At 39.2% G+C, this 24,917-nt stretch overlaps 1 protein-coding gene across 1 annotated transcript; it reads right to left on the bottom strand.

Annotated features, from left to right (window-relative positions):
* Positions 1 to 570: 570 nt before the first annotated feature.
* EIF4E (eukaryotic translation initiation factor 4E) lies at positions 571 to 24,398 on the bottom strand. The gene is made up of 7 exons (XM_032685323.1): positions 24,319 to 24,398; positions 15,192 to 15,301; positions 13,476 to 13,571; positions 11,441 to 11,504; positions 9,436 to 9,549; positions 6,756 to 6,895; positions 571 to 5,664 (listed from the first exon to the last, which is right to left on the bottom strand). Exons 1-7 carry the CDS (start codon positions 24,334 to 24,336, stop codon positions 5,550 to 5,552), a joined length of 657 nt encoding a protein of 218 aa, XP_032541214.1. The 5' UTR covers positions 24,337 to 24,398; the 3' UTR covers positions 571 to 5,549.
* Between the last annotated feature and the right edge of the window lie 519 nt (positions 24,399 to 24,917).

Below are 24,917 nucleotides of genomic sequence, written 5' to 3'. Positions count from 1 at the left end.
TATGCAGGAGGCACTTCCACTTCAAACACAAGAGATAAACTGAGGCCAAGTAGTGAAATCAGTTTACAGCAGTCAAACATCTATTCTTGAATCAAAAAAAATAAAATAAAAAATCTCAAGCATTAAGTGCACAGCTATGCAACGACACACCTACAGAGACAAGTTCTTTTTTCTTTTTTGCCACAATGGACAGCACAAACAGACCAAAACCCCTCCAAGTTCAAGACACTATCTTCAGTCATTTAACATCACCATGGTGGCACAACAGGAGCTCCTATTAGTTCACCTGCAGTTTCCTGCTAGCTGGTGCCACTACAGCAACACATTTAGACTACTCCTTCCTACTGGAGAAACTATGGCAAGCAAGGAGAGAGCAGTCAGCAGCGTTTTTGCAATCATGTCACTCCAGTTCTGTTCAGAACAAGGCTCATCTGTGGGTGAGCTGAAGGAACCCCAGCTATGCAAAAGCTCCAAACTGAAGAGTGAACACACATTTCCAAGTAGCCCCACACTCATTCATCTTTGGTCTGTGTTTCTCTACATCCCAGACAGAGTCAAGAAGCTGAGACATTAGTTCCTCAGAAACTTTATTTTCATTCAAGCTACAGAAATAAAGTAGTACCTTCCAATTTCCCATCATATTTTCTGTGTATTTGTACGGCTCAGGGTGAGATGCACTAGGATAAACTACCCTGTACATATGGAGGAATATAAGGCTCAAAAACTAGCTTTACTTCAAAGAATGCCAAACCTTACCTATGAGGTTGGCTTCAACTCTTTGATAACATTAATAGGCACAACATAGGAAAAAAGATTATCTAAACTACCTATTGTAAGCAAAATCCAATAATTCATTACAGAAAGTCAAAGAAACCTTTTAGAAATAAAAAAACAGTTTTCTACTTTGAAAAAATAGATGAGTCATTTTTGCTTTATATATGATATATTCACACACACACTTTCAAGTATCATTTTCACTATTATCATACTTACATGGCTAGAGATAAAAAAATGAAATCCCATAAGCAGATTATTATGCCAAAGAAGTCACACAGTCTTTATCTGGGTTTAGCAACACCTGGAATTCTCCATGGTATCACAGTGACTAAAAAAGCAGTGACTAGACTCAGTGTAATTTTTCCCTTTATTAAACATGTTTTAATAAGGCTTGAAAAGTATCAGGATTTAGAAAAATGGAGATGAGAAAAGCAGAGGCAGCCATAAACCCCACAAATTCTCAGCTAAGCTTGTCACACACTCAATACTAGTGGGGAGTAACAAAAAAACAAACAAACAAACAAAACTGAGTTATGTTTGGTTAGCAGGCAAACTGATACCAACAGACAGACTTCAGCTAGGATGTTTTTACATTTAAGGCATCACACAGAACAAGTTAATACTGAGAAACATAACAGTCATCATGTGCACAGCCACAGTTCACATTTATCTCTCGACATCAGAACCTGCTTTATTTCAAAACAGAAAGGCTAGAAGGGAATCCCATAGTCTTTTGGGAAAGTGCCAGGCAGCCAACAGGCAAGAGCAGGAGTGACCATGGTTTTTATCACAGGGAAAGGAATTTAAGTGCTTATTAAGGGCTTTGCTGCAGTGCCAGAGCCAGATGCCTGAAAACAAATTCTGGTGGAACACAAAACTAAGAGCTAAAAGGCAGAAAATCTGTTCTAGCAGCTAAAGTAAATGGGTGCCCCACAGAGATCAAAATGGCAAACCTTCAAGATTTAACAGCTTCTGGAGCTTGGAAGTGATGGAGAGGTTCAGCAGGTGCATTCAATAGGTCTGGTTCCACGCTGCTTGTTAATATGCTCTGCACTTCTCCTCTGAGTCTAATTTGGATAGACAGGTATGAAATGTCTCAAAGTGAACCGGGTATAACTATTTCCTTACTGGTTATGTCATTTTCATTTGTCTGTTTCTTGCCCAATGTGAAAAGGCACAAATTCTGCATTAAAAAAGTTTATTCTAAGACGTAACTAAAACCTAATTACAAAAAAATTTTGTAGAAACCATTGACTGTTCTTAAGAGGGCAAAAGTCATATAAAAGTGAAGTGCCAGTCTGAAAGCTTTATATGTTTATCTATCAAGCTCAACTATTTGATTGAGTACTTCAGTGGAGGATGTTCTTAAAATCTAGTTTTAAAACCATCAGGCCTAGACTCAAAAATAAAGCTTCTCGGAAACAGGGAAGGTCATATATCGAAGGGAAGATATATGTCACTTGTACAGACTGAAATGCAACAAATTTATTTTTTCTTTTAGTAAGAGCCCCATGGAGTCCAGAATATTTTTTCCAAGCATTTCAGTAGGAAAATATTCCATTAGGTAGGATGGAAGTTTTGAGCTCAGTCCAAGCTTGGCTAAAAGCTACCGTTCCAAGTTTCCAGAATTTGGCTAACATTAAGTTTCCTGAGCTAGAGACAGCCTGAAACACAAAACAGTGACAAGCAAGACGAACAGGAAGTGACAATGAAAAGCATTGCACAGCCCAAGACTTCCAGTACACCCAGAAGCTGACAATTCACACATACTCCTCATCTGTTACCCATCTTCCCAGGCTGTATTTCGGCACGTTCTTACACCTCTTCAAACACAGCAAGTTTCTGCTTTCCTTGCTCTGCTGGTTTTGTATCACAGAAAACCGCTTCTGAATGAAGATGCTTTGGACTCTTTTAGTCTTCCCAGGCTTACTAAAACCACACCCTGACAATGGCTACTAACCCTTCAGAGTTTAACAACACTGAATATTTTGCACCAACATTAGAGACTTAAACATTTACTGCTTTTTTCCTCTCTTGAGCCTGTGGCTGTTTTATTGATACACAGAATGGAGAGCTATCAGTTTTCTCCCGTAGCACAAATACAAACTACACCATTATAATCAGAAGAACATTAGTATGCAGCACAAAGTGATTTGCAAGCTGGAGAAAACTAGGTTCATGGTTATTTACTTCTTCTAACAATGAATTAGAGGCATAGGTTATATATTTGATAAAGTAACTATGCCAGCTAATTTTCTCTTAAGTCTTCTAGAAATATCACAATTGTTACAGGAGCAGCAAAGAGCCTCAAATCAACCTACCTGCAGTTTCATATTACAGTGCAAGTCAGTTGGCTGCTTAAAGAGGTTCAGGCTCAAAAACCTGAGACCATACCAAAAGAAATCAATTACTTCTCTAGGTGAACAAAATGCCGCTGCCCTAAATAATATTCTGCTCAGACTTGCAGTGAAATGAAACAAAATCAATACTATGTACTTCTCATAACAGCATTCCAGTTAATCTCAGCACTCTTTACAAAATGGCAGCACTACCAATGTTTCTGAATGACACTCCTTCTAGTGAGCCTGGCCACAGTGCTCCCAAATTACACACATGAAGACAACCTAACGTCACCACTCAGGAAGCCAATTCGTCTTTACATTCCCATGCATGCAAAAGCATTACTGATGAGTAGCTGAAGCTGTAGCCGGAAAACAGGCAGAAATTGCTATATTCTATTATCAGTGGTCTCATTAAACAAACCTGACTTGCTTTGCACACCTGCAGAATCGGGACAGGCAACCAGTTTCACCAGAATCCACAAAAACCTGCCATAATATCTCTCTCCACATCCAACACCTATCCTGGTTAATGACCAATACTGAAGGCATAGATACAGATACCTACTCTAAGTGTTCCTATTAAACAGCCATAATAATGATCCAGACATTACTGTAATTAATGATCTGGACCTTTTTGGTATAGTCTGATATGCTCTTTATGACACACATTTCTGATAAAACACGCAAAAAAGTGTTCAAGTCTATTTTAGCACACAGACACTTCAGTGCCTTAATCAGGCAGATTCAACTGAAGCTTTACTGCCACAGTGACTAAACTTCCTTTAAGGAGTTATCAAAGATCAAAACCCCAATAAGCACCTGCCTTAACATTTCACTGGAGAAAGGCTACATAGCCCTGGTAAGACCTTTACTCACAAAGTAAGAAAATACAAAAAGCATACTCTGCTTTAAATGAGTGGAAAGAAAAATCATCTCATCTTTTGCTCAAAACAAGTTAACTCAGTGACCCTCAATTTCCCCCATCCTGCAAGTCATGCAAACTTACAGCTCCCACAGCAACTTTCAAATGGTGAAATGAAACTTCAGTTAGCAACACTATCTAGGTCCTCACATACTTTCGTTTTGTAGCCATGTCTCTAGTGCACTTTACTTGTACTTTGTATACGAATTACATCCTCAGAGCAGAATCACTCACTAAAGCACTTTCAGTGTAGCTCCTACCTGAAACTAAACAGCTTTCTATGTACCCTTGAAATTCCTGGTTGGCACAAAACAAAGCCAAAAGAGAAACAATGCAAACCATTATCAATTAGACCAACCACTAAGAAAAAACAGTAGCCACATCAATATAATTTCACTTTGATATAGAGTGCTATCTAATAGATTTATTAAAAGTTTCAACAGACTATAGCTCCAGACTTTACCTTTCTTGGAAGACACTACTACAAAAGAAGCCACAGTAGAGACTGCCTTGTCACAAGAGGTACAAATACTTGCTGTATAGATGGAGAAATAAAAGGACAAATCTAGTTGTCTAAAAGACAATTCACTGTACACATTTTATTTACAGTTTTGTACACTGTCTTAATATGAATGGGACCGCTTTTCTACTTGAGCCATTTTAACCAAAGCAAAATAACCTAAGTAATACAAAGTGTTAAAATACAGCATAAGATACAAAAACAGACATACTATTTCTAGTAAGGAATGTAAATTACGGTGTTACATAAAAAAAAAAATCCACATTTATGTTTAGGAAATCACACAAACAGATCACTGATTTGACTGAAATGCATAAGTTCGTAGCAAAGCTTTGATGTTACAAAAAAACCAAAAAATTACCAAAGAATGCACAAAATTAATGTTTATTCCACCTTTGTCATATTCCCAGATTCTTCACCAAGTGTTACATGAGCAAAAACAACTGAAATCAAAATATCACTAATGTTATCAAATAGGGAAAACAAATAAATTAATCTAGCAGCCATCAGCATAGGTTACAGCAAAGATGATGCTGTATAAAAAAATTGCTAGAAAACTGTATGCACCATACTCTTTTCCAAACCAGCAAAATGTTACTGCATACAATGCAAATGTAGAACAGAGTAATTTCCTGCAGGTACAGAAATGCAACTTCTTTTCTGAATACTGTGGATAAACAAATAATTTTTTTGTAATAGTAATGTTTCTACCAAGCTAATACAGAGTGGGTCAGAAACACATTTATGGATTTGGGGGGTGAAGTGTACTAAAATTCTGATTGGTAATGGTTACTTCAGCCAAAATAGAAGAATTGAACACAGAAGTACAAGACAAAGGCGAATGAGACTTCTCACAAATCTTAGCAACATTTAGATGGAAATCAAATTTAAATGTAGTCCACTCTGCTTTTGAAGAGGCTTTGGTTCAGCTCCCAATCTCGATTGCTTGACGCAGTCTCCTATGAAAGAATACTCAGAAGGTGTCGTCTTAAACAACAAACCTATTTTTAGTGGTGGAGCCGCTCTTAGTAGCTGTGTCTGCATGGGACTGATAACCAATCACTATCTTTGGAGGAAGTCCTAATCTTTCCTTGTATACCCTCCTGGAGGAAAAAAAAAAAAAAACAACAACAGAACAACAGTGTAAGCAAAGTCCTTAGGAAGGAATTAGTATCAGGACACCTGCTTTTAACATATGCTGACACTATCAAAAAGAGTTGCCTACTTAGAAACAGTTTCTCAGACTTGAATAAAGGACTTGAAATATGATTCTTCTAGCTTATTGCATCTAAAATCCACTTAAAGTTTTGTAAAATGACTTCCATATATAATAGGATAAGCCCTTGCAAAAAATTAACAGGCTTACATAAATGTAGAATGCAAGGATTCTACTGCACTCATATGAGTATCATTATTATCAGCAAGCTGTATTCCCACATACAGAAACAAAATAGCCATGCATAAGCCATGGTCCAGGATTCCAGAACTACTGAGATGATAAAGTCACCTGAGCCAAACAAAACAGCAATTCCCTGGAACAGTCAGTTTTAATCAACAATCACAACTCCATTGCAGAGAGTGGCTGTCTTTGCTTCAACTACTGATAGAAAGCAGCCCCCCCATGGTACTGGTCATGATCAGCTACTCAACAGAAGCTTTAAGAAATCAACAGCAGCTTTAAGAAAAATCAGCTTGGACGTTATGTCTTAAGAGAAGGAAGCAGCAGTACCTCCCTTAGACACACACACTGTGCCTTAGCATAAGGTGAGTGAGGTACAAGACACTAATGGCCACTCCTGTCCGGAGTCATGGCAATATGACAGTTGATGATCAACACAAACTTACCTTGCTCTACTGTTACTTACTTCCCACCTTTACAAACTGGCACGCTGCAACAGAACCCACATTATCTACAGGTATTAAGTGCAACAAATGAGAACTTCTGCCAAGATTTGTGTTCGATTCTTCATTCTTTCTAATCTACAATGAAGGCAGTGCAGCAGTACAAAGTAGTTACTAGCACATGCCCATACAAAAAACTACACCATACCACAGATTTGGCACAGAATTACTTAAACTTGGGATACAGCTCTGCACAGGCTACATTTTCCTGAAGTGCATTCTCTATCAAGTTAGCTGGTTTTAAATGAATGGTTACACTTCATATATTCAAGACACCAATTATGTTACTTACCCTATATGTGTAACTGCATCCCTGTTTTCACATTCAGTTGTCCATATTGCTATTTTATCACCCTTAGTTCTAACATTAACAACAGCACCACATACATCATCACTGTAGTCATCAAACGACTCCCCAATAAGGCACAGCAGCTAGAAAACAAAGCAGTAGTTCAGAGTCAGAATCCAGCTCCACAGGCAAACACTCAGTGTACACAACAAGAACTGAGGAATGCTACACTTTACTGCCTACAGTCACTTGCCATATAGCAATCATTTTCTGTTTACTGCAGTATCTTCTTGAAGTTCCAAATGTTACAAGTGAACATCAACTCAGGTGTAGTAGGACATCTTCCGCTGATTCTGAATTTTCCATTCCTCCTCCTGTCCCACCAGCTATGAGTTCTGACACACTTGATCATTGTCACAGTGCTGCCTCCCTCCTCATACTCCCAATCCAAAACAAGGTAAGAATTAAAGGAATATATTCTTTCTACAGTACATTTAACATAGGTAGACAAATCTGAAATTTTGTTTCCATCCTAGGAAGTACCTGTGAAGAACTATTTGCATAATATCAGCCATGTAAGGTTTAACTTCAATGCTGAAGTCTATCAGTGCAGAGGTAAATCACACTGCAGTCAGATGAGAAGCACTATTCAATGAAGTGCTACTTCCAGCAACACAGTCAGGAAGCTTCAGTGTTTCCATAAACTCTACAGTGGGCATCAGTGCTCCTGAACAGTGGCAATGCAAGTGCACCAATACAAGTGTACAACTAACACAAGATTCTTCCCAACAGGCTTCTAATGGTGAAGCTTGGAACTGGCAGAGGTATTTAGTTCAGGAACATCATACTGAGGGGGGTCACATCCCCACACAATGTGCTAATTGTGAAAGTGATATTTAAAATCTTCAACTTGCAACCTATAAAACAAGCAATACAGATAATCAAAACTTATAGTTTCTTGTCTTGAGACAGATTCATCTAGTCTATGCTGAATTAAAAATCCTTCTACACACTGAGGTACTAATCTCCAAATGAATGCTTGTTTAATTCACTTGCACAGTACATTAAATACAGTGCTATAACAACAGTTTTCCAGAATCACTTATAACATTTGGAAATTCAACACATTTGCAACTTTTCAAACAAAGCAGGTCTTCCAGTACCCATGAGACCTACAAGGGTTGGCCTCATCGAGGAAATACAAAAAGGACAAAGTGTGCTAATGAATATATCAGGTATAACTACTTGTGCTTTAAATGTTACACCCAACTGCAGGTTGCACACACTCGATGAGTAATGCAAGCCATAAATGGCTAAGATTAAACCACACACAAACATGCAAAATATTGATCAACAGCCTTAGTACACACATAAGCAAAGATGACTACTATGCTCAATAAACATTAGTCAGGTACACTCTTCATGAATGCTGCACAACAGGGAAAAAAAGTCTTCTCAACTCAAGTTTAATTTACAGTTAAGATCATTGTATTACAAAAAAAAATGGTTCCTAATGGGAGTTATAAAGGCTTTGGTTTTTATTGGAGAAAATTTGGTTACATATAATTACTGGAATTAGAAGTGAGAGGGTTGCTTTAGAGCACATATCAGTCACCGGGGTATTTAGGCTCTGTGCTATTGCTTGCTGCTAAACAAAAATCAGAGCCCTCTAACCCTAAGTCTACACAGACTACCTACATGTTTCCAAGCCACATGTAATGGCTGGCAGGAATCAGGACTCATACACGTGTGTAGGCCAAATGCACACTGTGAGATGTTAATTTACTCATGTGCAGTCACACAGCCTACTAGCGTAATGCTCCCAATCCTCTCTTCAAATCACAGCTATGGTGACTAGAAAGATCCTGAAAGTTCAGGTGTTTCTGATACCTCTGCTTTCATTCTGAAAGCCATTTCTCCCTTTTGAAGGGACACAATACTTCTTGCCTCTCACACAAGTAAGGAAAAAAGATTAGAGATTTGCTAAGACTGCTTTTGTTGTCCTGTCTACAATCCATGATCCTAAACCTAGATCACATTAGACTGCTTTAGGCTCTTCTGAGTCAGTTCCTAAACAACAGTCATATCCTTTTCTACAACACATTTAATGCAACCCACATAATCTCTAGAAATATATTTACCATTCAGTTAAATCTATTCCTAAGAGAGAACAGCAATAGAAAATGTATTTATAGTGTACATACAGGATGAACATGCTATTATTTGCCTGCCCTGGTGTTAAGATAAAAACAGGAAATAAAAAATAAATCAAAGTCCCTTGTTTCAGCAAGGCCAAAACCTGAGAACTATTCATTTTTCCAGAAGTATTTGTAAAGCAAATTTTTATATTCCAGCAGTTGAATCTGCAAGTTACGCTCAAGACAATGTAGTATTTTCACAGTAGCTCAACAGCTGCTCTGTACATTCCACAGGAAAAGATTAATCTGCCCTGCAGAGAGATCTCTGCCTGTTACAACAAAGTATTGAACAGGATACAACTACATTAAGGATCACTATTGAAAAATCACGTTTCAAATACAGCCTGTCAATCAAAACTTACAGGACACACTGCTGACAAGAAATTGAGAAGATTCGTGTGGCACACAAAAATCAAAACAGTTAAAAATATTTTAATGCAAACACAAGACTCCTCAGCTGCAACTAGTCAGGCCATAGTGCTTACTGTCTCTAGCCAGAAGCGATCAAGGTCACTTCGTCTCTGCTGTTTGTTTAGTGTAATTAGCCATCGTCCTCCTCGCTTGTTTTTTTCATCTTCCCACATGGGTTCAATCCCATCCTGCAAAAAATGGCCATAAGTTACATTAGACTCAATCTGTATTTTTCCTATAGAATAACCAAAAGGCCAATGACAGCTGAAATAGTAAGGTAAGAAAAAAAATGTATAGTTTAAGATCATTAAACACTGTCTCACAACAATACCAAAGTTCCAAAACAGCTCAACAAGTACACTTTCTCTAATTAATCTTTATTTCTACAGAAGAATCACAGCCCAGGCAAGTCTTAGCTACATATTACATTAAAAAAACCTGAGGCAACAGGCAAAGTCAACCACCCACTTTGCCCTGCACGAAACTAGAATGTAGCTGCTAATTTTATCTGGAGTCCTTATTTTATGCCCTGGACTCAGGGCAACGCCAGCCAAGCGCTTTGCTTATGCATACAGATTATTTCACTGAAACAGACACCTTTGGCAGTCTATCTCACTGACTTTCTTCACACACAAGGTGAGAATAAGGGTTTTCATTGTCAGGACAAAAAAAAAAATAATCAACACATCATTTCAAAGCAAGTTCTGATTCACATTTTACCAATGGCCCTGCACTGAATTAAATGACTCTGGATGTGCTGATCCACCAGCTATGTTGCACTTCAGAAGGTCATTCAAAAACTAAGTAATTGTCTAGACAAAGGAATTTGGTTAAGAACTGTCCATTAAGAGAACTGCACTACCGAACTTAGGCTGAAAATAAAAAGTGTTCAACATGCAGGATGTGGAGTGGTGTCAGCTCACTTTAAATATAACACCCTCACTGGCAGCTGCAGATCTTAAACTACTTCATCACCTTTAAGAGGCACTCTTAGGAGGTCACAACTGAAGGACAACAGTAAGAGATGGCTTATGAGCCTGCAACAGTTGCCAATTTATACCTATTTCAGTTATATATTTAAGTTTTTACTGCTTGATGATAAGCAAACACAGGAGAGATACTGTACTTAAAACACAAATTAAAGATTCATGCGAAAAATACAAAGTATGATCCATAGATATCCTACCCTCTGAAGGGCCCACAGCTTCTAAAAATTCTAGTAAGGTATTTCAGTCACTTAGAATATCATTACCTTCCCAAACCCAAGCATCAGCACCTCTTCACTATCTAAAGCTGCTGGGGTTTACAAACGATGTAGTTTGCTGAGGAGTCCCAGCCCATTGCTGGGCTTTATGAGCAAAGGAGGAACCAGGCACCAGTACTTCAGGGACTATTTAGATATTTGAATCCAGAAAGGAAGTTGTATGTTAGAAGCACTTCCAAGAGGTAAGGATTCAATTTAGAGCTCCAATTCGGATCCTCCACTCCAGCTGAGGCACAATTTCATGTGCCCTTTCCCATAAACATTTTCTATTCACCAGTTTGGGCACTTCCTCAGCCTGCTTTACATGTCCGTGTTGAGCACAATTTTCTATTTCATACACAAGTAATACAGCATTTAACTGGCAGCATGAGAATTAACAGGAGCGTTGTCCACTTGGCTAGTAGAATCCGTAAAGAATACTGGAAAACATTGCTGCCTCCTGCAGACATTTTAACTCACTTCACATCAAGTGACAGAGCTGGAAAACCTTTCATATTATAAAAATTTACACAATTATTTGCAATTATTAAATCTCAAATGTAGAATAGAGACAAACAGTAACACATTAAAACGTACTGTCTGAGTGTTAAAGCAAGTACTCGCATTTTCAGAAGTCAGTGACAGCCTGATTTTCAGACAGCACATAATTGCGACTTTCTAAAAAAATTAACACCTTTAGAATACTCCCAACCACATTCCTAAACGTCTTCAGTGAAATATCTGGACATATCTGAAATATCCTGACAAAGTATCTTGCTTTGTCAGGAAACCATCCATAACTGAAAAAAAAAAAAAAAAAAGGTTAGCAAGCATACCTTAAAGAGCGAGTAGTCACAGCCAGGCATTAAATTACTAGAGAGTTGGATATGGTTGTATAACCTATTGGAGGGAAAAAAGCAGGATTAAAAACTAAGCATCATTTTACAGTACGTAATTCTTCAAGAATCTAAGACATATGACCAAACAAGACCCAAAAATTAAAGAGCAATTAAGTTATTTCAAAAGCAATCCTACTTCTTAAGTATTTTTCAACAGTATAAAAGCACTTGCTTTAAGATGTTCTGGTCTTAAAGCAGCAGAATGGAAGCCAGTTTATGAACACTTGTGGAGTTCCTATACTAATGCCTCTTCTAAACCTAATTCTAACAAAGTTATTAGGAACGTAACTCACTGAGCTTTCACAGCAACAAGTCCTGCATACACGTGTATTCTGGATGTATACATACATGGAATAATTGTCTATATTTCTAAAGCTAATCTCACTGTAGAGAATGTTTTTAAAGAGAAGTAATCAACTTTGTATTTAATACAGTACTCTAGGTTTAAATGTTCTAGGCCTGATAGTTTGAATTAAGGACTCAAAAGGCAAGAACAGATGATGGACAACAAAACAAAATTTATATTCAGAATTAAATTCACAACTGCGCAATTCAGAAAAAAACATTCAAAGGAGTACACACTGTCTCCTCCTCTAGCAAGGAGACAGATTACTTTTGTTCCCTTCTGCCTGCACATATTACAGCAACCTGTAGTCTAAGACTAACACTCAGGCACAGTTCAGCATCAAAAAGAAAATTAATTAGTGTGATGTTCTAACAATGAGAAATCAGGCACAGGAATTTACAACGCCATTAAACTTAAAAGAAGCAAGCTGGTAAATGTATCTTGACCATAATATTTTCTTCCCAGAAGAACACATCTATTCCTCACTCCATCCACAAAGAAGGTGTAACTTCTCAGTTGCTTCTGACTGATTTTATACCCTCACTGTAGATCTCCATTAAGCACTTCTTTTCATTACCCAAACAATCTTGGTTATAGGAGTTCAAAAATTTACCCTTAACCAACTTTAACAGAGTAGCTAAATTTGTTTAAAAGCTCACATCACATACCACAAGTCTGCAAACTACGGTTCACTCAACCATTAATCACTCCCAGAGTAGGAATGGGAAAGCTGGTTACGAGCCCAGAATCTCATTCCCCTCCCTGTGACAACTACATTGATGAAGTTCCTGAAAATGTAGAAGCATTTTTCTTCTCTATTGGTGCTAATTAGTCATCTTATTCTGCTAAGGCACCATGTCTCTTCCTTGCTGATCACATCCAAAAAAAGTATGCAACAAAAACTTTAAAAACCCTACCGCTCAATGTAGGATGAAACACTAAGAAAGCAACAGTGCTTTTTTTCACCCTCAATTTCATGCCACTTACATTTTCATCATTATGGCAGGCAAAATCTTTCAAGCCAACCACCCAATTCTGACTGAAGCCACTGTTTGGAAAGTACGGGCCTACCTTCGAAGGCTTTGGAAGCCTAAGTTCTTTCACAGACCTTCAAATTAGAATGAAGGTAATTTCTTCTGTAACCTCTAACACACTTCTTTCAGGGATGCCATTAATCTGCATGAATCTCAAGTACTATGTTCAAGATTCAGGTACCCCTGAACATGTGCAGTGAGACACCAGCCCGAGAATTTAATCAAGGGGGAAAATGTAGGGGCAAGGAAGTGACAATCAGCTGGTCATCAGAATTTACAAGTCCATGTTTCTATGAGATAGCTAATGCACAAATAAGATTTTCTACACGTGTCATGTACATATGAATATAAGCAGTGTTGCAGTGTTACAGCAAGACAACGTGCATTGAAACTGTGAACTTTTCTATTCACATTCTCTTCAAAGGTGACATTCTACCACAAGGCATAGACTTCACCTTCAATTTTGCAAATATTTCAGATTACACCCAAAAAATTTGTGGTTAATGGAGTACTTAATGGGTTTTTTGACTTTGACATAAGCTTTGCCAACAAATCCCAGAATTACCACGCAGATTGAAAAATTTTTACTTACGCCCAAAAGTCTTCAACAGTATCAAACTTAGAGATAAGACGAAGATTTGCTTGCCAAGTTTTGCTCTTGTCATTTTTAAAAAACCAGAGTGCCCATCTAAAGGAAAATAAAGTGTATAAAAAATATAATAATTAGTACTGTTATATCCAAACTAATTGCAAACCTTAAGATAATCAGCACAGAGGTCAGTTTTCATCAATAAGCTACATGATATATTCTGTTCTCAAATACTTTACAGATAACAATATTTGTGTTCCCATTACAAGAATCATGGCAGATCTGATCAATCCCTTTAGGTAAACATTTTAAATATTTTTGGAACTTTACTAAGACTCTAAACTTCCTGTGTTCCATTTCTCCTCACAGTCACTACTAAACTGCAGTCCCCTACCACAAATAACTGATTATGGTCTAAAACAACAACTAATAAAACCAGCAGCACAGCTCCCTGTCCAGTAATTTCCTTGTAAAGGTTACATAAACTGGTTATATCACTCCAAAGTTATACATGCACATAAAAGAAAGCATACATTTTAAAAGGGAAGCTGCCTTAAGCTTACTAATGGCAACATTCTTAAACCCCCACAAGTTCATTGTTTCAAGTTCTAAAATCAGCATATATAAAGACAAGACTAAATGAAAAAAAAATCATCTCTACTGAGTACAAATCTCAACATATTATAAATCAAACCTTTCACATAAAGATTCTCTTTCTGGATCTAAAATGCATCATTTAAAAAGCTGGAACAGAATACCCAATGAGGCATTTAATTAAACAGGTTTATTTTTCATTCCAATTGTTTCAGTAGTGTTGAAATCACTCAGCTTTGCACTAGAGTAGATTTATCTTCTCACAGAAAAGAACTTTAAGTTACCAGATATCAATCTATTGATCAATCAACTGACCCTTCCTGACGTTCCAAATCTTGTTTTACAAGTTTACTCCTTTCCAGTAATAGCCTCACTACCACTTGTAAAGGAGTGTCAGCACCAATTTATTCAAGGCGTTTTGAGGAAACAGTGGAAGGATGGAAGCTGAAAGACAACAAGGAAAATGGGATGTATGCAGCATAGCACTACAGGGTAGCATGGTTCTCCACACTTACTCAAAACTTAGGAAAAGAGTAAGGTGTCACTTGGCAGAAGGTTCACTTTGGAGCAGCATCTACCTACTAACACAAAGTACTGAGCATCTCACATTAACTCTTCAGCTCATTTGGAGAAAATTACTTCCTAGCTGGTCTCTTTGAAGCTGTAGGAAGGCTTGGATTTTTCACTAACTTTTAACTATAATTTTAACTACAAGTTTTTACCACAGGCACCTTAATTTATCCAAGTATAAGGCAACGTTTTCCAGTTCTGTTGGACAGCAACTTCAGCTCAGTGTCAGCCTATTAAAACACACCAGACAAAAGCAACAAAAGCTCTGCTCATCTCCAACTAAAAGCAAAGCCATGCTCTTTCCAAGTACCTGGCTGCATTTTGAAAATTTGCAAAGACTTTCAGCTTCTGTAACTGCACTATCTGAAAAGACTCTGAATATTAACAACCGGATCAGATTCTATTTAATCTGCAACCTCATTGCAAAAATCCTCAAATAAACTCCCCAAGAACTGTCAAAATACTGCTAGAAAATGCAAGGTAAACAAGAACTGCAAAGCCACCGGTATTTATCTGTCTTTGGCAAAACTACAATCATGCTTCTGTACTATTTACCTGTTTTGTAGTGGATGTTTAATATACTGTTCAGGGCTGGCAACCTCCTGACTAGGTGCTGGCTCGGTTTTCTCCTCTTCTGCAGGTTGAGGGGGGTTGGGAGTGGTTTCCTGTTTGAAGAAAGGAGTTATTAATACATTCCTTCTCAATTTTTATTGAAGTGATTTTGTTCTTTGAAGTAACTTTAAGAAGGCTGAAGCCAAGAGTTCCTACAATTAATTTTGATTAGAGGGCCTAAATCACATCATGGAAGCACAATTTGTATCCCTTTATTCTTCAACATCTGAATAGGCCCTACAATAAACAGTAACTGCAGGAATTCACATTTTGCTGTTCAGTGATTTGCTTCCTATGTCATTTGTTTCCAGAATGGTTCACTTCACATACCTGTGTCATTTTGAAACAGTTTTGAGAGTTACTTCAGAAATATACAATATACTATGTTATCTAGAATATGCACATCTAAAATAAATTTAGAGAGTGATAATTTCAGAAGGAAAATTATGTTTAATTAGTTTCTGACAAAGCATTATTGGAAACAGGTGCACAGTCCCTGTTATTTAGAAAAATCTAATACAAGTTGAACATAGACCTGCTTTTCTGAGGTCTGAAATCCACTATTGCAAGCAGATAGAAGCCAAGCCAGTTAGTAGTTATCTTTGTATTTGCAACATCATCACCAACCAAACAGCAGAATTTAAACATGCATAGGTTCTCAAATTTCAAACTGAAATAAATGTAATTACTGATTTAGCACAGATTAGACTGATTCCAAGTGTTATTTTTTCAACTGTCTAGAAACAGTGATAGAAATGTTAAAGATACTTAAACACAAAATAGTAAAATATATTCTCTTTGCGTATAAACTCTCTCAGGCTCATCATTCAGTTCGAGAAGCCACTGTGTCAGGTTTGAAATTCTAATGCCATTCATTCTAATCAGGGAATACAAAGGTTTATTGTGAGGCCAAGTGTCCCTGCCAGTTACCACCATCTCTCCCTAATCTGGCAATCCATGTTAGAAAAATCACAGAAACATGGAATGAGGACTATAGCTCATTCCCTACAGCTAACACAAAAATGCCTATACAGCTGACCCCACGAAAGAAAAAACACTTCAGTAATACAAACAAAAGCTAACTACAGCAGACTCAAAGACTCCAGACATTTCTAAATGCAGCAATGCAAAAGTAGTATTTAAGAAGTAATTTAAACTTTGTGGTCTTAAGAGAACAAATTAACATAGGGTTGGATTAAGTAATGGTAAGTCATTTAATTAATGGAACAGTTTACTCCAGGCTTCCACACAACTCAGTTTATCATCACACCAAAGCTGCTGAAAAAAGTGGAATGGACTGGAAGTGATAACACTGTTCAATCTTCACAGACCCAGCTGGCAAGATCTTCTGATAACACTTAAAGATCTGGCTTAACAGGGATTTTCTTTTCATTATCAATATATTTAGCATTGTTAACCACAATATGTTTTACATCAGAGAAGCTACTCCTTTATGGTTGAAAATAATCAAGTATGCTTTAGTTTAACAGCTCACCTAGAAAAACATCTCAGTTCAAAAGTTGGTTTACATCACATTTCAAATACTTTCACATGCACCCCTGTCCACAGCAAAGAGACTGAAGTGTGAAGGTCCAACAGGAGCACTAGGCCAGTGCTTTGATTTATACAGTACAAGGGGCAAATTCCTGCCTCCTAATAAATCTAAACGCTTTCTGAAGATTATCCAAAGGGATCATCACTAACAAACCCATGGAAAAAGTGTTGAACAATCTGTCATATCTCCTCCAGTGTAATACTATGAAAAGCTAAACAGATCTTCAAAAAACTTACTATGTTCTTCAAATTCTATCTAGAACAAAATTTCTAGTGTTTCCATCAAGTTAAACATGAATGGGGGTATCAAACGTACATCTTTAACTACACACAACCAGCTGCAGAATACATCAAGGAGGCACTGCAATATTTCCTGCTTCAATTTATCATCTGTGTTGAATTACAAAAAGCCAAGTACTGACAACTAAAATTTGTTGCCCCTTTAAGGACTTCTAACTAGAAGATTCAGAAAAATTACATGTGCAAATACAGTGACCATACAAGAAAAATCTTGTTGATATTTTGGAAGAGTACTAGGTTTTGTGCTAAAGCTTGCTTTCATTCACAATACTCTGCAGTTGTGATATCTAATATTTACAACTCATTTACAAGTGCTATTACGTTAAAATTCTTACAAATAGTCTGCATTCAGCCAAGAGTGAGTCTATCTTCCAAAAATAATTTCAGTTGAGAATCTCATTCACGTTTGCTCAGCAACTAGCTTTCAATATACAAAGAACTAATACCAAAGTCTACCTGTCACTCTTCCAGAAGTGTCATAACTATAAAAACTGAAACAATCAATACAAAGCCATTGAGGACATGCAGAGCTATGCTGTTTCATAACTTCCAATACAAGACAACATCCGAAAGGATTCAGGTAGCATGTCCAGTTTAAAAAAAAAACCAAAATACAAAAAACAACAAACCAGTGAGCCTCCATACCTGCCTAGTACACCAACAGTCCCCCTCTGCACAATTACAAATGAAAGATATCTGACTCAGCACATTTTAGTTAAGCCACAAAAATAACAAGTCCCTTTAGAAAGCTACAAAGCGTTAATGAAACTCGGACTAACCATTATTTCAAGCTCCTGTCCAAAAACAGAATGTGACAGCTCACCTCCAAGGCCTAGCTAACTATGACCTTGACTCAGGACTGTGCCACTCCCCTCAAAAACTAACCCAGCCAGAATAATTTTTTTTTTTTTTTAAACACTAGGCTGCCCCATCAAGGACAGGTACAGCTCTATGCGCCAGGTATAAAGTTGGAAGTAGAGCTTTTTATCACAAAACAGTTTTCTGGCTGGTCTCAGACAGAAGCCTAAAGCAGGTGGTTTTCACTTCTTTATATTTCCCGCAGCCATCAAGGAAAACAAAAAGAAACATTTTCATTTTTGGCTGGTTAATCGTTATCAGCTCCTATTTTTTCATCTTACATTTATCTCACTCTTCTGACTATGAAACTGAAGTGTTTGTATATGAAAGCACTTTTCACTATTAGTCAAATAGGAAGTATGTAAGTTCACTAACTGTCATTCAAAGTCCATCCCTGGTATCCAAGAAATTCTACAGGAAATTATCTAGAATTCTATTCTATAAGTACTACATGAATTAATGTTACACTGTCCACATTTTACCAATTCACACCTTGAAACCTTAAAATTGCAACACTATTAACCTCAAGTCAGATTGACTCCACCAGTAGTTTCTGGACTACTAAATTTAAAATCCTTCTTAATACTTGACTATTGCTCACAACTAATGCATTCTTTAACCTAAAATTGACTTTGCATCTAGAACTAAACTAAGTAACCATTTGGTTTGCTGCTTTTAAAATGTATGTCATAAAATAGGGTAGTATTACCAGATAAACTGGAAAGCTTCATATGGCCAATCCCACTTCTCATACACAGGACAGCACATAATTAAAAGTGACATTTATTCACTACCCACATGGTTTTTGATGTAGGAATCAGCTTGCAAAAGTCCATGAAACATCTGCCTACTCAGCATTTAATGACTGTATCTGCACATTACTTGCATTTTGACAGTTGCAGATTTAATTGGTGCTATTTACTCTTTCTCCACAGCACATAATGACCAACATATCAAAGGAAGGTGTGCATGTCACCAGGACAGGAAACAAATAGCATTTACAACAAAAACTGCCTCATCAGGTTTGTCTATTGAAGAGAACAACAAGCTTGACTGGGTTTTACCAAGGGTTTTCAGATGCTGCCCAGACCACGTTTGTGTCATTAATTGTCTACGGAAGTTGTTCAGCAAGACCAGTTGAGGGAGTGCAACATTTATTGCCTAAAAGGATGTAACCCAGCACTGTTATGCACTCTTGGTGAAGGCTAAGAGAATTAATTAGTGGAAAAGGCTTCCAAAGGTTTCTTGCACTAAACCAAAATAAGTCACATTCCAGAGTTTTCACCTTCTCATTTAGGGTTTACAACAGATTGAGAAACCTCTATGTGCCAGTTATATGATGTACAGGGAAAAACATGTCAACTCTCTCCTGGTTCTTCTGCTTCTTGCACGTAACTGCTGCTATGCTACAGCCAGGATAACAATTCACAAGACCCAAAATCAAGAGCTATTTATTTAAAAATATTCTGGACAGAACAAAAAGGATTAAAGCCCACCCAGCAAGCAAGTATTGTGTTCTGTAAGAAAACAAACCAAGTGACAATGTGATATGCAACTCTGAGGAATGAGCATACAGCGGTAAAAACCACAGGTAGTGTAAGAGCAACTGGAAAAGTGGTACTAATAGGCACCTGTTACCAATTTAACAGTGTGAAGTAGACTTCCAGACACCAGGACAGAGAAAAGATTCCTAGATGTGACATAACAAGGCCTAATACAGAGCAACTATCCTAACTGCATATAGCATCATTTAGAACACCACAGATTTTCAGGAAGAACACAAACGTTAGAACCAGATTTTAACTGAGTGACATCCCCTCAAATTACAACTGAAGTGCAACACGTGTACATGAGGACAGGAACAAAAGGCTTAAGAAAAAAAGTCAGAGGTTTCATACTAATCATCACCTCAGCTTTAAAAGACACAAAGGATATTTATAGCCCTTTTGACTTCTGAAAAATGGGTTACACACACTTGAACGTATCCATTTAACCCACAACCTCCCGACTAGCATTATCAAACAAGTTACAAGGAACATCAAAACACTTCAATATCTTTGTGATTTTGTAGCTGCCCAAGCAAGCTGCCCTTGTGCTAACACCCCTCACACCAGTCAGCACTCTGCTGCTGCCTTTGCTACTGGAACATAAAATCTATCCATGGGATGACTTTCCACATCTAACATTTTCTTAGTTCTAAGGCACTCTGACAAAGAAACAAAAACTTCCTAAAACACTGAGGAGAACAGTTCAGATGACTCAAAGGACAAAAAAACCTCTAATCTCCCCACACACCTCTCTCTACACAAAACCACTCCAAATTTCCATGAGTATACTGAGTCACTGGTACAACCAAGCATGGAATTCTCTATCAGATGAAAAATTAGAACGCATTCAATCTTCAGAAAAGAATTTAAAACAACATATAGTGTCAATGGTCAAGAGGTCAGTCTTCAAACAAAAAGTGCTGGACACACTACTGGTATGCCTGATGCTTGTAAAGGATGCAATACACACAAGCTACTTTGATAAACAGCAGTGAGCTCGAGACAGACAGACTACTGTTTAAAAGATCATTCATTTAAACAACTGCTCTGTGCATTTAGGGAAAAAAAAGGACTTTTAAACAGTTAAAATTTTTCTGCCTTGCATCCACTATATAGAATCAAGTTGCCACTTTCAGGTAGCTAACAAGACATTTATATTACACAGTACACTTAAATCTGTAGATCACACACTTGCTACCTTCATAAGGTGAACATTTTATAGAGCAAGAGGCTTTCGAACAGACCTCAAGAAATGAGGACTGTTATAAGCTAAAAAGAGTTTCTAAACTGAAGTTTAGCCTTGACTTTAGAATATTTCAAAAGTGAAAGAAAAATTTAGTTAAGGAGAAAGTTGCACTAATTCACTTTTAAAGTCTGCACTTTTCCTCAATGCCAGCTCTCTACCAAATCCCTTATTTGATTCTCCCCTCTGTCCCCTCAAAATTCAAACTAACCTTTACTTTACAGAGCTGCCAAAAGGAGCACATTTTCTCAAAGTTTCCCATGTACCTCCACACCTGCAGGCAGTACTGGTAAATGAAATACAGCTCTGTCTCATATGCTATTTTTATGCATTACCTTGAAATAAGCTTGGTATTTTATATGCTGTGTGAAATGTAACTTTTCAAAATTGCTTTTAAAAAATATTTATCTCAAAAGATTTAAGTTGTCCAACATACTCTTCCTCTTAGAGGAAGCTTTGTATTCAGACAGAAATTTACAAAAGCTTATGACAGATATTCTCAATTATTAAACAGCCTGACAGACATATCTATCCTGTATCTTTTCAGAAAAATGCAATGAGCAAGCAACTGTGTTCACAATGCTGCAGCTCAATGCTGTACTGACTTCAACCACAGCAGGTCATCAACTATTACAGCAGAAACACCCAGCAAAAGAGCAAGTCTAAAGCTGAACACTCAACTTACATGCTATCTGTCTGCAAATAACACAAAAGAAATACCTTTCAGCCTACCTTGAATTTTAGGAGCTATTTTGAACTTCCCAGAATTTCAAGGCCTTACACCACTATGTAAGCCCTTAAGACAATAGTTCCATTTAAAATAAGTTTTGAGTCCCACCTACTGATAATTAGCTGCTTAAACAAGCATTTTTTCAAATTCTAGGTAATTGAAATTTCACCCTTGTATCCTAAAGTGCAGAGTTAAATTCCCAAGAATTGCACTTACAACAGTAACTGCCATTAAGGAAAAACATAATAAAAGAACCATGACACCCATTTCCAATTTGAATGATGAGGGATCAGATTCATACACACCGAAAAGTTACAGGCAGCTACAATTTAAAAGTCACCTTTGGCAAACTACTATTTACTAAAGCATTACTACTGGTTTTGTTGTTGACTTTGTTGACTTTTGCACAGCGTTATCTGATCACATTTAATCTTCAAAGGCTACAGTGAGAGCACTTGAACAGGACACACTCCTGCATATTCTCACAAATTAACCTAGAATATTCTTAAGAGAAAAAAATCTGGTTCACATGAGAAAAAAAATGAGTTTTAACCTGTCAGTGTTGCAAAGGGTTAAGTCTTCCCTGCAGTGGAGAAGTAAACCCCTGTGCAATAGGTCTGTATTTACTTAGAATAATCATCTTTTTCTTAGCAGCTTCCATGGGACTCTCTACACAACGTTAAACTCATGTTTTCATATTTGTGAAGAGTTTGAAGCACTTTTCAAGCTTCTTAACAATTTGAAAGCATGGAAGTCAGAAGCAATGATTTTAGTAGGAGCCTACTTAAAAAAAAAACAAACCAAACAAACCCACGCTCACTCATATTTTGCATTTCCCAAAAAAACACATTTTCACACCAGGGAACCATCACAGATGACACCTCTAGAAACCCATGTCCAGGTTTTGAAGGTCAGGAACAGAAAGGCTTCCCTATGATCAAGAGGTAATCCTAACCACACACGCAATTAAATTGTTCGAGTGGAAAGCACGCAGCATTTCCGTGACGTTGCGCATCTTCTGACCTCGGTCACTACACAAGTCTAACCTTAAGCTTAGGCAGGAGAAGTGAGCCACCTAAGAGGACAATAAACAAAAACTTTATTATTTACTTCAATTTGAAAGTAAGCAAGCACAGCCAATATCTGACTCCCAAAGTCAAACATACTTCAGCTACAGCAGAACACTGAACAACTGCATTACTCGAACAGTTGTGTTGCCCCATCTTCCACTTCTACCAGCTCAGCATGACTGCTCATGGTGAGCTGGATCTGGCAAATCAATCCTGCTAGGAAATAGTGTGGTAAGATCAATTGTTTGCTTTTGGCTAAATTAGGGCCCCAATCTACCTCCATGTCCAGCTTAACACTGATGTATAAACAGTGGAGAAAATGGTGCAAAGGCAGGCTTGTGCCAGCAGCATGGTGCAGACAGCCCCACAAAGCCAGGCCTTTAGAGTAATTTCAATTTCTAGAGGCTACAAATATTAAAAATTATTTATCACAATTCCTGCCAAGTTCCACAGCCATAACAGAGCACTGCACTGACAGTAAGCTCTCATCTTCAGACACATGGGCTACAGATCAGAAAGACCGGCCTTTGGAGGGCAAAACAAGTGTAACACTGTGGCTGGAGAACATGGGAAGGGTGTTTTGCTGGTGGTCTGTCTTCCTGTATTAATAACTGACATTCTTCCTGATCAGAACTGTTGCCAAGGAATTTATAAATGCTGACTAACTTAAATCTCTTCCTTGTGGGTAGAAATTTTTTCTTTTGTTCACAGATGAAAACCATCAGGAGAAGGACCAATGTCCCTTACACAGAAAGGTAAGGTTAATCTTTATTTAAACCCAGTGATTTTCAAACTGAAGTAGTTTTTGCCTAAATGTTACAAAGCATCGCCAAAGAGCGGACTGGCTATTTAACCACAGCTGGTAAGTGCAGCAGCCAAATACCAGCCTTCCCTAGCTGTGTTTTCTTGAAACACTAACACCCAGCTTTCTGCTCTCTACTACTCATGATACACAATCATGTGGGATTAGAATAACAACTGTACTTGGATCACTTCCAGATGCTTCAGCTCATTATGGAAGCGCAGGCTGGGGGCAACATTTATAAGACAGAGCACAGTACCATGACCATAATTTAACACCTGGAAAAAGAAGGAATTACTTAATTATCATGAAAGGTGTACATATACAAAAACTTGAATAAAAATATAATTTTGATCCAGAACGATGACACAGCCTGAAAAGGGCAATTCCGTCTACCCAGTCTCAGCAGCCACGCTGTCGCTCCGGCTGCCCCAGAAGCGCGTCTGGGACTGACCGACCACTCGCCCCCTCCCCGCGGGGCCCCTCGGGCCCTGTGAGAGCCGCGCACCGGGCCCTTCCCGCTCTGGCAGGAGCCGCCCCGCGGTTCCCGGACGGCCGCGGCGGCGGGAACCAACATGGCCACCCCCACCGCGCCACATGCGCCGGTCGGGTCGGGCGGCCGCCGGGCCGACACACAATGGGCGCCGCCGGGCCGCCCAACCCGCTCCCACCGGGCCCTCCCGGAGCCGCGACCGCGCCCCCCGCACCAGGGCGGCGGTGCCGGCACAGCCACAGCCACGGCCCCGGCCCCGCGGCCCCCTCCCCCGCCCCAACCCCGGCGAGCGTGCGCTCCTCGCCGGCCTCCCCGGCCACCCGCCCGCTCTGCCAGGCACCCGCCGCGGCCGGCAGCGTGGCGGCTCGAGAAGGAGGAGGAGGAAGAGAAGGAGAAGAAGAAGAAGAAAGAGGAGGATGCGGCGGGAGAAAGGCGAAGGGGAGGCGGGCAGGAGAAGGGAGCGCGGCACTCACCGGCTCCACCGCCGCCATCTTACAGCGCTCGGATCGCCGACGCGCCGCGAGGCGGGGCGGGGGCGGGTAAAGGCCGCGGACCGCACACGATTGGCCGCCCGGAGGTCACGTGGAGCCGGCGGCCGTTTGGGGCGCGGTGCCCGCCGGGAGGTGTAGTCCTCCGGCGCGGGGGACGCCGGGAAGCCCTCCCGCTCCCGCCCGGGCAGGAAGGGGCGGGCGGCCGAGGGGTGGCGCCCCCTGGCGGCGGTGGCGGCACCGCCTGCCCTCGGAGAGCGTGGGAGCCGGCGGAGCGCTCGGGAGTCGCCGGGATTCACATCCCCTGGTCCCCCGGCCACACCGGGAACGGGCACGTTGGGATTGTCCATGCAGGAGGGGGTGGCTCGTGAGAAGTGGTTTTAGCTGCCCGGTGCTCCCCAGGGGAAAGCTACCGGCATAGTAGAACTTTCACTCACCGCAGACGGGCACGGTGTTTCGGGTCACGCGCTTTGTTTGTTTCATTGAATTTGATCTTTTGCAGATTCCACACTTAATTGACTTGTCACTCCGGTGACACGGCCGGTGACCTTGGCTCACCAGGCAGAAAAAGGTAGCAAACATGA

This window comes from Chiroxiphia lanceolata, chromosome 4 (assembly GCF_009829145.1).
Source record: "Chiroxiphia lanceolata isolate bChiLan1 chromosome 4, bChiLan1.pri, whole genome shotgun sequence".
In the NCBI taxonomy this organism is placed as follows: domain Eukaryota; kingdom Metazoa; phylum Chordata; class Aves; order Passeriformes; family Pipridae; genus Chiroxiphia; species Chiroxiphia lanceolata.
The sequence above is the reverse complement of the archived record's forward strand: the minus strand, read 5'-3'. Positions and strand labels throughout refer to the sequence as shown.